The following is a 15261-nucleotide window of genomic DNA, read 5'->3' as shown; positions in this document are numbered from 1 at the left end:
CAAAATAGTTCAACTAAAAACGGAAAAAAAAAATCTTAAGCACGTTTGCAGGCTAGCACCATTTTTGAAATGAAATAAGGATAAATATGAAAAAGTCATAACATTCAAGTAGCTAAAAGCCAACAAACTATTAAAAATAAAACTAAATAAATATTTGCAAAATGGTTTGTGGCACAGCTTTCAAATTCGCTCAGTAATTTCAAGTTTTCAGAATTCAAAAAACCCATTTCAACCATTAAAAAATAAAAACGCAGTGAACTGAGAAAGTAGAAATTAAGCCCAATTTCATGCGTTATTTTCAGAAACCAATGCCCCTTCCAGAACCTTTGCCAAAATATGAGAATGCAGCCGTGATAAATTGCACCGATGGGGTTGAATTTGCAGGAGTTTGTGGGTGGTTTTATTCGAAAGCTCACTTTGATACCCAGTCAGAAAAATGGGCCAAAAAATTTTTTAAAAATACCTTGGAAGTCGCCAACCGATCCACCTAAAAGGGAAGAAAAGGCTTCAAAGCGGACAAACGCAAATACAAATCAGTTATCCATCAATGAAGAATTACTTCATAATGTTTACAAGTGCATTGTGAGTGCTACAGCACGCACGTACTGACTGCTTCGAAAAAGTGCAGTAAAACTTGTCTCCTGTAGTGATCCATGAAGCATGGATCACCACAGGAGACAAGTTTTACGAGACCATGAGATAAACAAGTCAACAATTGTTTTACCTGTTCCAAAGATTCGGCTGGTCTTAAGTGAAAATGTGATAAATTTGATCTAAATACATACAAAAGGTTTGCCTATTTGAATGCCAAAGTTGTTGGAAATTTTACACCCCTTTTCCAAAATACCTCTTCATGTAATGTCTGAACCAAGCTCTGCAGAGCTAGCACTTTGGACGTTGTGCTATGGCAAACCAGTATGTATTTCCGCACGTCGGTGGTCATACGGATAGTTCTTAGATTGCTCCGGGCATGGTACTTTGTTTGCTGGGGGTATACTTCTTTTGGCCATGAAATGCGAGACTGAAAAACGGAGACTGTCATGTGACAAGCTCTCTGTCACTCAAGATACAGAATCTGAGGTTGAGGTGTTATAAAAAAACAACGAACTGAAACTATGACAAGAAACATTCAAGTTTTTAAAGTGTTGATCGCTCAGGGCCAGGGCAGTTACTAAAAGCTGAAAAACTTGGTAAGTACACTACTAAGCAAAAACTGGTTACTGGCGCCAAAGTCATGGTAATGCACGTGTACCATGACTTTGGCAGCTCTGTGGAGTTGGATCCACCTCTGAAAAAAAGCAGTTCAGAAATGGAAGTAGCACAGACTGCAGCGATCTCTTTACATAGATCTTTGCAGCACAAGTGAAACAGTTTCACGTGCAATGATGGCATCACCTTACAGATGCCATGCCTGTGCAGTAACAGCAAAGAGTGCTTTATGTGTGCGTGAAAAACGCCACGGCAACATTGTATCAACTGTGACGCTACTCTGTACTTTGCTCTAGAACATTCACTTTATACCGAATGCCCCTCCAATGAACATCCACTGAGACTCCATACAAACGGGGTTTTTGTACACGTATTGAGAGCAGCCATGGCCTGGTGCAAGGAAGTTAAACTGAAGATTCTGTGACTGGTTCTAAAAAACTGTGCGCTCCGATCGAGCATGTGAGGTTGCTGCATGTGTGTCCACGGGCAAGATGATTTGTCAAAAATCACTCCTGCGTTGGAGTTGACTAGCCACGAAGGTGGCAATGCTTTCTGTGTTTGAATGCGCTATTTCCACTGAAATGAAATACGATAAGCGCTTATTTTATTTCACAAAATATTCATGCCCTAGTTCTTGCAGATTAATGCGAGGTCGATGACTATTCATGTCCATCTTTGACCTCTCACCTGTGGGGTCCTCCCATTCATCATAGCGTTTCCTGAACTGCTGGAGTCTGGCCTCTGTCTGCGCTCCCATTGGCTTGCTCAGATCCCGGAATGTCGCGGCTCTGTTGAGACGTAGCTCCTAAAAAATTTTTTTAACAGTTACAAAAAATATAAACCATGAGGAAAGGTCTGAATCTGATGTCTTGAGCAAGGTCTTTGTGTCTGAGAATGCCAAATGTATAGGCAAGGATGTCTTTTTAACCCATGCGATATTTATCATTCACTAACTGTGCAATTTCGACAACCCCGGCAAAAGTCATTAAAACAACCCACGGTTTCAAGACCACAGATCATTCAAATCACAACTAACGGTGACAGAGCGGCATTTGTTTAAGCAGGAAAAAGTCACTCCCGGTACCTCTGAATCATAGTCGGCGAGTATCCATGGAAAGATTGGGTACTGCATGAGATCGTTGTAGCTGCGACCCGCAATGGTATTCAGTGCCATGAGGTACTTGAAGTTTGAAATCTCTCCTCTCTGTGCGACAAATCACCAAAAAAAAACTGATTAGTAAGCGTGTCCAGAATGTAGTTTCACACAGTGATCAGTACAATCTACTCCAACAAAATGAGTCTTAACCCCTTCGCTACCGAAGACTACTACACTGCACCATTGTGTGAGGATTAGTGCATACCACACATACAGTCTATTCACCATGCAGCTGCTGGTTCAATGGGGCCTGCTGCTGGACAAAGCCCTCCATTCAGGGCATACCACAGCCCAGCAGTCGCAGTCAAAATAATCCCGCCGTGAAGGGGTTAAGGTCATTTCCCCCTATAATTATGTTTTAGATTGCATTAAACAGATCAAACTGAGTTCTTTGTTTTGTTGTATTGCTGAGTTTTGCATCTTGACAAAACTGGATATCATGTGACAGACACGCTGCAGTTTCTAACCGCTTGACCTTTGTGAGACTCTTTAAACAACTCCACAGTGGCTGTGGCGACTTGCGACTCATTTTGTCGGACCTGGTCACAAATTCACTCTCCTGAAGTACTGTCCCACACATGGGAGTGGGCCCCACAACAGTTTTGCCTAATGTTTCCGATATGCAGTTTAAGTTTCTATGCGTCTACGAAATCAAGCAGCACAAACATTATGCAGAGAGATCCCCGATTTCAAAGAGTTATCACATGGGATATGTCACGGAGTGCAAAAAATCTCAACCTTACCTCCCAGCGTTGTGTGACTGTCGTCTCTCCAATAAGATTGCCGAGCCCTAAGAAGCTACTACTGTAAGAGAAGGCAGAGTTTGTGCAGATCTTTAGTTTAATGATTCCGTCCACTGTCTCCAATCCTTCTCACATGAGTGCTTGCTGATGGCTTTTACAAATACAGCACTTAGTATTAGAGGCACGTGTAACTGTAACAGTTATCAATAATGCGCATGTTTACACATGTGCATTATTTACGTTTATCCAAAGGAATAAACAAGCAAGTAAACATATTTTCCAAAATCTTCAACTGATTCATCACTGATTAATCTCATTTTCTCCCTCGGCTGCCAAAATTCACACCTACCCAAAACCTCATGTACATGTATGGTATGGGGGGCCCCAATTTCACAGCTGTGCCAGCTGTGGGTTTCTGCACTTACAAAAATCACTCATCAGCGTTGAGTGGACAATTTCTTAGGAAAGTACAGGACAAGTTTGTGATGATCAGAATGTGTAAAAATGATCAAAACCCTCCAGAGTTCCAACACACCCACAGTCTCCACAATGACAAAGTATGGGTGTGCTTACAAAAGTGCTAATGCAAGTTCTACGCTAACCCAGCACTCACACTGCAAGGGTAGAATCTTTTTTTTTTACCATCACGCGCTCACTGTGCAATAGCTGAAATTTCTCACTAATCCATGAAATTAACTGGGCTTCCGGGAAGAACAGTGCTCCAAATGCCAATGGGGGCTACCCGTCAGATTTATCCAATTAAACTGTTGGGGCAGAATTGTGCCTTTACTTTGTCTCGAGGAAACTTCTATTACCGCTGAGAAATGGGGCCCTGCTCTGAACTCATTTCCAGCCAGCTGTGATAAGCGCGTCAGGTTTTTGGGAAGCAACATTTGGCAGCCTTACCCTCCCTCCACTTGGACGTTCCGCTTCTGTCCCGCCACTGACGTGGTGTCATCCGTCAGCCTGGTTGCCTCGGCGACAAACCTGGCATAGACTTTGTTTTTGACTTTGCGGGGGAAGGCTAGGAGGTAATTTCGGCCGTCCGCAGAGAAGACCTCAATGGCGCACGGCTGAGGGAACAAAGTCAAACCAACGAACATAAAACAGTTTACGTCTGAATATCATGGTTTGCTTTCAGATGCCAACTGCACGCTCTGTCGACGGGGTAAGTACCCTTTCTAGACTGAAAGCTGGCCAACTGGTGCAATTGATTTGTCTTTCTGATTTTTTTAACACAATCGATTCACGCCACATGATATCTATTCGCTGTGTGGTAACATGAAAGACATTTTGATAAGTTCTGGCAAAGTTTGTGCGTTGTGCCAATTAACGTCTACATATCCTCACACTTTAGTGATTTCAATTAAGTTCACAGACACATTAAGGGTGGAATAGTCCAAGGAGGTTGAACGTGTGTGTCACCCTCAAACAGCTGTGGGCCACAGTCAGAAGTTGGAGTAAACATCACTCCTTAACCTAGTCTCGGAATTTCAAAAAAGGGACAATGCTGTAAGAAATACTGCACAAATCTCGAACAAATGACTACTAAGGGTCAGAATTTATAGCATCCAAATTTGTAAGTATTTCACGGCCGAAAACAATGCTGCGCCAGGGACAAACACAAGATGGAACAATGCCATCGGTGAGTGGTCAGGGACCAACCTGAGAAGTCCTAACCTGTTTACAAGACAGATGACAAGCACTACAAGTTGAAAAACATGTAAACTTTATTCAAGCCTAAAAGGCTTAATGATTTACTTTTCAAATTGACAGCAGTTAGGTTTTCTGAGCAATTCATTTCCACAGTCTGAGTGATCCCATAGAAACAAGTACTTGGATAACTGTAACCGAAAGGAATGATTGTCAAAGGTATCCTGGAAACCACTTTTGCGACACGTTCTCTTGCCTCGCAGAACAGCGCGGTCCACAGCTTTTCAAAAACCAGCAACCTGTTTCCAACCTAGCCCATTTTCACTGATCAGACATTCGACATGCAACAAAGAATGTACCGCAACTGCTGACGTGAGATGTCAACGCTCACGAACCTCGCTTCAGCTCCACAGAGAACCTGAGGCAACCTTACAGAACTGGATGGGCTACAACTACTCAGAGAGTCATCCTTTAAATGATCCTCGAGCTACTTTAATCAGTCAGCAGGGAACACTCGCTTACCTGCAGAAGGTATCGCCTCTTGTGAACCTCCCGGATGTCCTCGTAGGCAAACTTGCTGCTGGTCCGCTTCTGGTGGGTTCGCTGACCTCGCGAGGCTCTCGGAATAATCGGATCTTGGTGTCTGAATGGAAGCGAGAACAAAAATGGGAAGACACTGTAAGAAACTAGACAAAGAGAGCAGGAATGGTGAATAGCTCGATAGACTGGGTCAGCTTCCAACACTTTCTTTTCAATCTGGAAGCTCAAAAGGCTGACAAAAATAAGAAGTAGAATGCAAGACTTCGTACGGGTTGAAAACAGGTCAAAAATGCCTTATCTCTACAAAGAGGTACCCTAGAAAAGGAGGACAAATTAATCGTACTGTGCGGGGACGGCGTCAATGTCGCAGATCTCTCGAGAGCTCAGCAGCGTGAATCCATCCACCACGTAGAAGTGATCCTTGCAGAAGAGAAGTAGCCCCTCGCTGGTGTCGAGTCCCTGGATGCGGGCACACCGAAACATGTGGCGAATCTGAATCAAACAAAAATAGAAATGCCTTCCGTGGTTACCTTGAATTTGTGAACCCGACCTGATCAAACAAGTCCCAAGTCACCTGAGCCACTCTTGAGTCAAGGGCCTTTAACAGCATTTTGTGCAATGTCAAGCAGTAGGAACCCCTCGCATTTTTTGGGCATCATATTGGAATCATGATGCCAAACAGGCCAACATCAACACAAAAGGAGAGAGGTTCTCTTTCCAATGAAAACTTCAGCGTAGGGGTCACATATCCAGTAGGTGTTAACATATGCATACTCTAAAGAAGAACCCAAGACAAAGAACACTTGTCAACCACAAACTCCAGAGCACCAGAAAGCTTCCGTATTAGTTCCAACGTTCAAAGAATGGAAGTTCATGACGCACTATTCAACTCGAACTTTGCCTTCCATGAAAAACTGTGTATTTTTTGTTCACATATCTGCGTACCTTTTCTCCTTCCTCCATGAGTCGCAGTATCATCTGATTGTCCGTCTTCGGTTCCTCTGGCTTGTCCACTGGCGTTTCAATATCCGGAGTCTCGCTATCCTCCCAGTCTTTATCCTGCCTGGAATTACCTTGCTTGGTCACAAGGGAGGACGGACACAGACCTACACAGGGTAATACAAATAAAGAGAAGTGAATAAAACCCAAGAGACAATTTAAGTCGTAAGACATTTCCCAGCTTTTTTTTTCTCAAACAGAGAGAAGAAAACGGAATCTTCTTACCTTCTCTGGTGCCTGCTTCTTCCTCCACTCCCTCCATCGATATGTCAGTGTCTATCACTGGTTCTGTCACTGGCCCATCCCCTCGATCCAGCAGACTCTGCCCTCTTTGTCGCAGCCAGAACCTCCGGCTATCAAAACTAATGGGCTTGCGGCCTTTTGACGGCTTCTTGGAGATGGAAGAAAAAGACAACTACATGTTATTCCACCATGTTTTTGACCAATCTTTAGCTGTCAAGAAGTCACCTTATTAACTCTTTTCCCTGTGCATTTACAATTTCTAACTTACAAATACCAAGCAAAAATTCCTTTTACCACTTATTTCTTTGTCCAGACAATACAAGTGATATTTAATGTCCCTTCTTTATTTTACAGTGTTTAAATCCTAAATATTGCTCACATCAACAATGTTGCAAGTACCGGTCCAAGTGGAACATTTGGAATTGGATTTACGCTTTTGGGAAGATAGCATTCACTGGGACACATGAGTCTATCACAAGTCACCCAGACTCAAATCTTGCGCTGCTCAAATGAGCTGTGACCAAAGATATTCCTTTGTCTATGTTCATTCCTGTCACTTGTGAGTTACTACATTTACAATCCGACTTGGCTACAACTCTAGTTACTACTTAATAAATTCTCCCATGACGGCAAAGTGCAAAAGGTTAGGATGTTACTATACAATGACAAGTCTCCATGAAAAACTTCCAATCTGATTCAGCAACCACTTTAGTGGGACTTACATTTTCCAGCGTGTCAAAATCTTGCCGATGCGGGTAGTTAACGTAAAACATGTCATTGCGGAGCATCTTTTTCCTCATCCTGCAGGGCCCCTCCGTCATGTCCAGGATCCACTTGTCAAGCTCCGAGCTGCACGGGGGACCCCACAGACCCCGCTCACGGGTCAGCTCCATCTCCATCTGGGACCACTCCTCCTCGATGTATCGCTGCAGATGCTGTTGGCTCTGTGCAAGAGACAGGGAAACAGGTTGCTGAAATCCGTACTAATACGGAAGTCAGAGTCTAAAATTGTGAAGCTCAAACCTGAAGCTAAAACCACAAAGCCAACATGTGATAAACTGCCCACCGACCTGCATGCTGGCTCTGCAGACTGATTACAGAATATCCTGCCCAGTATACCAATCCCTGCCTGAAATATCCCACTCCTGACACCGTATCTCACCACCTACACCCCTAAGACACTCTTGAACTAGTTTTCCCACTGGATTTCGTTACTCACCTCTTGGTGTTGGTTAAACTGCAGTTCCACCAGATCTCTGGCGATGGAGATGTGCGTGAATGTCCACATACTAGCCTCCTGGATTGATGGCAGGTTGGACTTGAAGGATGCGCTTTCTCTTTTGCTCTTTCGACTTGATGACAGGAGCTGGAAGCTGTTGCTTACTTTACTTGATAACCGCTAAAAAAGTTTCACAGGAATGCAAATAAAACATCTGTTATAAGTGCTCCAAAAGACCAGAGAAGTTTGAGATTTTCCTTAGGGAAGGAGATGGGGTGAATAGAAGTGAAAAAAAAAAGAGGCAATCAAGACTTACTGATGACAGCTGCTGCTCACGCACTGTGTTCCGTTTCTCTGCTGTGATGTAACTGTTCCACACCTTGGAAGCAGCTTCACCCATGGAAGATCTAGGGGGAAAAACATACAGTTCAGAGACCTTTCCCGATCATTGAGCCAAATGACATCTTACAGGTATTCTCACACTCAATGACAATCCACAACACTCTCAAAAGTACAACATGCATAATACAGGCTTCCATGTGAGTGAAAAGTGAAAAGCAATTAGAGGGTTCTTATTTGCGGAAACACTTCTTCAACCAGAAATTTAATATCGGTTCCTCTGACATACCTTGCGATTTTAAGATCTACTGATACAGCACCCTTAGTTCCCGCATTGCTGAAAAGACAAAAAAATACATAATTATTTTAAAAATGGAACTACAAAATATGGAAAGTCGAGTCATATAGTCACTGACACGAGGAAAAAAATTTGAAGGGCAGACTTACGAATTTGGTAATGTGACTTTGAAGATCTCCTCAATAAACTGCAAAGGAAAAAGACAATGGAACCAATTTTGGAAACTGAAGGCATGACACGTACAATGGCCAATAGATACTCTTGTCCAATGGGCAACCAAATATGGAACTAAAATTCAATAAGAGTACTCGCGACCATCAGAATTCCCTGCAAGTCCATCACAAAAGCATTCCTTGCTGTTAAAGGACTCGAGGACTGGGCTTGTGACAGCCCCCACAACCTTAATAGAATTACGATGTACAGACTGCACACTTTATTTTCACTGAAATGGAATCGATTTGGCCTTCTTTGCATGTTGTCACACTCTGGCCCAACAGAGTCTCCCAAGCTGGCGCAAAGATGGAAACAGCACCCAACTTTGACCCAACCTGACTGAAGCTGGTACAAAATCCGGAGTCCCATTTTCGTGACGTAGGTTTAACTTTGGTCCAAGTTTTACACAACTAACACTCTCAACCGTAAAATCAATGGGATCCCACTGACCTGTTTCTTGCTGGCGATGAGTTCGTCCCAGACACGACGAGAGGCCTTGCGGACCAGCAGCTGCCCCTCCTGAGCATGGGAGCTCTCGTGCTCTGGACACTCACTCTCCGAGTGAGTGCCTGGGTACATGGGGTCAACATGCCACTGAGTGGTCCGATTCACCTCCGTAGACTGGCAGTGTAAGCACATTCCACCAGCACTGCATAAAAAAAAAACGAGTTTTTTACCCAATCTATTCAAAATGTTTTTATCTTGTTCATCAGCTACTACACCATCAGAGGCAAGTTTTCACAACCCTGACGAGAAACATATTTCTGCTCTGGTAATTGGTTCAGCGTTTGCAAATTTGGTGATACCTGCGTGACATCGCTGTTTTCCAAAAAAATGAGAACCAAAGATGGAGTTGGTTCACTGCCGATTCGCAATGGTGGAAAATGAGCAGACAATTTGTTGATGTCTCTCACGTAAGTGCAGTAAGTATTCCCGAATTCGTTGCTATATGCAGTAAACCAAACAGGTACTTTTGTCTAGAATTTGAAAAGAGAGAGCAGCAGTGGCAACAAACATACTAAATAATCTTTCCCCTGAGGTCCAGTTCTCATCAAAAGAATTGATCGCAACTTCAACTAAAAAAAAATACTTTCTAAGTTTGAACCTGTTTAGATCTTCAGGATACTGAGCTATGCAGGACCTGTTTAAAGCAGTGACAACACCAGCATTGTTCCAATCCTCAGAAACACCAATCATTGCTCCATCAAAAAAGGGATTAGGCTTCAAAGTGAATCAGAACAGCACAGAAGTGCTTCAACCGGAGAAGCATGGCTCGCGCTAAAAAAAAATGGTCTGGACCCCTCGACGCCATGAGCTGCTTCATACAAATCCTCACTTCAACTCCCTCGGGGCAAGACCACGGATGGCCGTACCTGAGATCATCTGTCAAGCTGAAGAGCAGGTGGCAGAGACACATGACAAACTCCTGCTCGGAGTTGCTAGGCCCAAAGAGCATGGTGCGGTTCTCAGTAATCTGGTGCAAGGACTCCAGTAGCGAGTACTGATCTAAAGCAGAGAGTCAAGACAAACACGGGTTTTTATCTCTCATCGGCACACATGCTGTAAAGACCAATACCTTGCACCTCCCCTCTATCGTTTCCTTGACCCTAACCCCCTGGGGACCACTGAAATTCTATACAGCTACTTATGCCCTTAACCCTAAACACTCCCAAATCCTTTGATTTCAATACGATTTTACATACACCCTAGGGGGTTAGGGTTAACACTGTTCTATGACAACTCTCGTTTCATGAAAGTAAACAGTATGAATCACACAAAAACTTTACACCTACCGTAAATACAAAGTCAACGTGCTTGACATAGCCAACATGTTTAAATATCACATACACATGTACTGAAAGTAATCATTGAGCAAGGATACATGGGGGAAAATTCTGACGTTTTGTTGGTTTTCTTGAACTGAACAGATGCCCGTTAATCTAGCTTAAGGGTCAGCAAGGGGGTGCATGGAGTTTCAACCCTAATGGTCATTTCGTTTTCATTTCAACTATACATTCATTTCCTGAGACTAGTCACAGGTTGCCACGTCGACAGAAGACTGAATGCTGAGGTTCTAAAGCCATTTTAGTTTCAGTTTCAATAATCCAACAGAAATCTTTCGAGAAGTCCTCTCAAGCACCACAAGCAAGCTAATTTGAGGCTTTAGGGAGGAGAACTAGCCTTTCTCAGTTTCCTCTGCAATACATTTGAAACCTCAATGAACCTAACAGAATCCTGTCTGAGGTTACACGATCAAACTTTTAGAACCATATGACTCCTCATCAAATCAAACTTGAAGTTCCAGAGACAGAAACTCGGTAATGCCCTTCCAGCACTCTTGCTGCAATGCCCTACGTTTCCCCCGAGATCGCCACTGACCTGTTACAGTGTTGTGAGGTCTAGACAGCTGGTACAGTACCGTTCTGTTCAGACAGTGATAGATGGTGTCCCATGGAATGCCATGTGAGCCTACATGCGACAAAACAAAAACCAAAAGATTGTTCCACTATTGACCTTGAAGATGATACAAAAAAACCAAATTGACCAAATGTTTTAAATTCCAATTGTCTGGTGCAGCATGGAAAATGAACCAATATATGACCATCTTACGTTTCAAATGGAAACTCTGTCAAGACAGAGGATTAACAATGTTGGCAGTGAAGAGGCATGATGCAAATGTCTGCCAGATGTTACTGTAGACCACTCTAACAAAGCAGGAATCAATATCTTACACACACAACCTTTTGGGGGGCTTTATTCCAATTATTCCTCCATCGTTCTTCAGCGTAATGCAGTACTTTTTCTTTCACAGTTTTCGGTTTTCACTGTGGCTTTTCTAGGTTATTCGCTTTACGAAAAAGTGAGCATTGAGGCTTAGCGCTAATCCATGAAATCCACAGCTGTGTTGCCATCTGAGCAAGCTGCATGTGAGCAAAGTTATGATTACGAAGTAACGACACGCTTCATTTCTCAACAAACAGATCCAGCTCTACCTCTCCTTTTTGCTTGGTTGATCAGCTGAGCCACAAAATCAAACACCTCCTTCGATTTGTGGTTGAAAACACCTGCGCAAAGAGGACACAATTGCCATGATTTATAGTACGTTTGGAGTGAAAATATACAATAAAACTTATAAAGTGTGATGTGGTGCTGGCTATTGGCAACCTAATTTCCTGAAACAAAAGGAAACTTTGTGTTACCCATCCATCAAATTTGAACTTTCTAAAGCTGTCCCATTTGCTTGGTCTGTGTCTCTGCTTTGGACAGTTGGTACATATGAATGGCGAAATTCTGCCATCAACAGTTTCTGTGACACATGCCAAGTACAGCATCATCCTGAGAAGAAAGTGATTTGTTAGTGTAAAAGCGAACGTCAGTTTCATTGAAAGTCATGGAAAGAACCTCCGGATTCTGTAGCATGATACGACTGAGTGAAATGGTAGTTCATCTCAGGCTGTTTCCTGGCTAATGCCAACATCTATTTATACTCCTAGACGGAGACTGGCAAGTTGAGGTAAAGTGACTTGCCCAAGGACATAACCCACAGAGAGCAGCTTGATTTGAACCCTGGACCCTCTGATCAAGAGTCAGGAACCCAAGTCACTAGGCCATACCTCCCCCCCTCCACTAACATCCATTCTGAAAGGTGGCCTCTCACCCTGCCAGAGTTTATCCACGACCCGGGAACTCAGGTAGAAGACATTGTTGATGAGGTTGCCGAAACTCCCTCCGGCAGCGATGGGGAGAGCGCCCTCCTTCTCCAGCAGGACATCGCCAGCCACCACCCGGTCCATCAGGCTGGCCAGGACCTCTGTCTGAAATTCGTTGGTCTGCGCCGCTGAGGCTCGGACGGGGGATGCCTGGAAATGACAGGAGTTGAGGATTGTTGAAAATTTTATTAATTCCTTCATCTTATTTGGGGCCAAATCATCGTTTCCGCATCTGTAATAATGAAATGAGGTGAAATTGGGCTAAAAGCATATAAATGCACTTGAGGAAGCTGCTAATTGATATCTGTCTGACCACATTGCACAGCAAGAGATTTGAAGTAATGATTTTTACAGAGGGTCAAAAACTACAGCACCCGGAGAAAAACCCTGAAAGTACAGAAGAGAACTAATGAACAACTCTACTCTCATATGGCCCGGACTGGGAATTGAACCCAGAATTGCAGCGGTGAAAGGTGGGCACTTTTGACACTAGCCATCTAGACAAACATGGTCGATGTTAGACATCGGTTGGTTAAGTTTCGTCCAGGGACAGATTTTCCAAGTACACTGGCTTCCCGAGCACAAACGCGTGGTAAAGCAACATTGGGCCTGGAGCAACGCCCTGCCTAGGACAAGTTAGTTGTGAAATAATACCACTGGCAAAAAGTTAAGGACCCCCTACCTCTAGAAGTAGATCCAAGACTGGGGCTGATTTGCTGGGGGCTGGAAGCGACAGGCTGTCCATGACAATGACCCGCAGGAAGTCCATCACGTAGCGTCTCGCTGCATGATTGGCCAGGTTGCCTGAAGGAAGAAAAAACCAAGCAGTAGACTGCAAAGATATTGCATCCCATGAATAGTTATGGTACGGTAGAATGCACCTCTTCCATTGGTCAGTGCCCAACTGTGCCAGGGAGTTAAAAATGACTACCTGCCTATGCTACTGCTGAATTTCTTGGCTATGGCTGTCAGGAACATACATATCTATGGGAAGTGGATGCAGCCATTAGCTTGCGGCTACCATAGGTGTGCATGTCATCCTAGCCGTAGCCCCATAAAAAATCCAGGCATGGCTCAACTCCTCCCCATGGCTGGTTCCTTGACTCTCAACCATGTCACGGCAGTGACTGCCTGTTAGTTCAATAATTGTACCATGCTAAAAGCCCTCTTCAATGGGCCAATAACATTGCTTGGTGTGCATTATAACTGGATTATTAACTTATGTGCACACTCCATGGCAATCTGTGAAGAAGCTCACTGAATTTTCAAGCTTAACTTGTCACGTTTCAAATTCTGTCCAATTTATCATCACACGATACCAGCGCTAAACAACTGCATCAATGAGGAGTTCTTACCCACGGGCCAGTACATGAACCCTGCTGACTTCAGTGAATACAAAAAAAAAATGAAACTAAGGCCGTGTCCGAAATGGGCTTCCAGAGCTACGGCTAAGTCTATTGTCTACGCGGCTCCAGGCATTTCCAATGGAGCGAAGACCTAGACCTAGCTCTAAACAAGAGATTTGGATGCAGCCTTAGTTTTACAAGGAGAATTTTCATGAAGCATAAGAACACCCAGACTTTGGAGAGGAATTTTTAAAAACTTTTTTTGCTCTTACCGGATTGAGTAGGATATCGGTCTGGGCTCTTGATTCCGAACACAGGTATGCCCAGCCCAGGGAGGTACTAATATGACAGAGAAAAACACAACAAATGATGGCATGAAGAGAGAATTACAAAGGTTTGGGAGAATAGAGCAAACATTTGAAATAAGTAGAAACCACGAGCCAAAATCAGGGGTGAGATTGACCAATGATAAAAATAGCTGAAAACAGTTGAAAAATGGCATAAAGAAGCTGAACTGTGAAAATCTCCTATACATTTGTACACAGCCAGTGAGGAAAAAAAGCTGAAATCCAAAACAAACGAAGCTGAAATTAGCTAAAAAGCTGAGAAATCTCACCCCTGCAAAATGTGGATGGATATTTCTACTGCAGGACACGCTTTGGGGTAAAACCTCACTGTGAACAGAATAAAAAGTGAACCCGAGAAATCTGACAGAGCTAAACGTTTCTAACTTACTTTGATCTCATCGGACGGAGAGGATAATTCACTGCTCTCTTCGCTTGGCTACATATGAAAACAAAACCAACTCGGTTTCAAACATCAGAACATTAATGGCTTGAAACAGTAAATTTACATATAACAGCAACAACTTCGAAACGCTGTTGGTAAAGAATGTTAGGGGGAAAAAAACCAATATCACATGTATTAGTATCAGTAGAATGGAGAGTAATATGGAATGAGATGTCTGCATGCTCTGTTTACAAAGCAAGCACAGCTGGGTAATTCCAGAAATTAGGGGTCCAAAAGTGTGGCATTTTCGTGTCCCTGTTACATCTGACCTTTGTTATTTTACATGGAAATATCACCAGCATTGATTTCAAACTATTACTATTTGTTTGGCAGGTAATTTGCATTAATTCATCACTCTCGGAAATTAAAAAATGTGTTGTGAACTTACATAATTATATGTCAGATGTGACAGGGACACCAAAAAAATGGACCCCTGATTTCTGGAATTACCCAGCTACGAAGAACAAAAACGAGAACAAACACTGTAGATTGCAACTCAACTAATATCCAAGGTACTGAACATGATACATGGAGACAAGGACATAAGTAAATGCAAACAGAATCAAAACGCAATTGATATGTGATTAACCCTAACCCCCCCCCCATGGGTTGCTGGCCGTAACCTTCCCCATTCACACAAAGTTAAACACCCATAGGGGACTTTGTGCACAGAGGCTGGACTTTGTTCTTCTGAGGTGTGCCAAACCCAATGCAAAAGCCAGCTGTTATGGGCCTACCAGACCTATCCCCACAGAATTAAACACTTTAGAACTGTTTAATTCTGTGTGGTTGGGGAAGGTTAGG

General features: G+C 43.3%; 1 protein-coding gene across 6 annotated transcripts in view; it reads right to left on the bottom strand.

Annotated features, from left to right (window-relative positions):
- Positions 1-15261, bottom strand: part of wdfy3 (WD repeat and FYVE domain containing 3) — a 102904-nt gene that overhangs the window by 20094 nt on the left and 67549 nt on the right. For 3 of the 6 annotated variants that reach the window (XR_015428403.1, XM_087149185.1, XM_087149188.1), the window contains 22 exons: positions 14404-14451; positions 13941-14007; positions 13005-13126; positions 12271-12472; positions 11606-11677; positions 10992-11081; positions 9986-10118; positions 9063-9261; positions 8549-8586; positions 8391-8438; positions 8079-8169; positions 7763-7942; positions 7266-7487; positions 6526-6691; positions 6247-6407; positions 5645-5793; positions 5284-5404; positions 4015-4181; positions 3109-3169; positions 2294-2413; positions 1897-2014; positions 464-505 (listed from right to left, as the gene is read on the bottom strand). Coding sequence is in view for 5 of the 6 variants with exons in the window: in XM_087149185.1 (XP_087005311.1) it covers positions 464-505; positions 1897-2014; positions 2294-2413; positions 3109-3169; positions 4015-4181; positions 5284-5404; positions 5645-5793; positions 6247-6407; positions 6526-6691; positions 7266-7487; positions 7763-7942; positions 8079-8169; positions 8391-8438; positions 8549-8586; positions 9063-9261; positions 9986-10118; positions 10992-11081; positions 11606-11677; positions 12271-12472; positions 13005-13126; positions 13941-14007; positions 14404-14451 (2617 nt within the window). In the remaining variant the exon portion in view is untranslated. The remainder of the gene's footprint in view (positions 1-463; positions 506-1896; positions 2015-2293; positions 2414-3108; positions 3170-4014; positions 4182-5283; positions 5405-5644; positions 5794-6246; positions 6408-6525; positions 6692-7265; positions 7488-7762; positions 7943-8078; positions 8170-8390; positions 8439-8548; positions 8587-9062; positions 9262-9985; positions 10119-10991; positions 11082-11605; positions 11678-12270; positions 12473-13004; positions 13127-13940; positions 14008-14403; positions 14452-15261) is intronic. The other 3 variants (XM_087149187.1, XM_087149186.1, XM_087149189.1) reach the window with 3 other exon arrangements.

The sequence above is a fragment of the Acanthaster planci genome, linkage group LG19 (assembly GCF_054643075.1).
Source record: "Acanthaster planci isolate LZ-2023a linkage group LG19, COTS_SCS, whole genome shotgun sequence".
NCBI classification, from domain to species: domain Eukaryota; kingdom Metazoa; phylum Echinodermata; class Asteroidea; order Valvatida; family Acanthasteridae; genus Acanthaster; species Acanthaster planci.
Note: the sequence above shows the minus strand (reverse complement) of the source record. Positions and strands in the feature narration are given on the sequence as shown.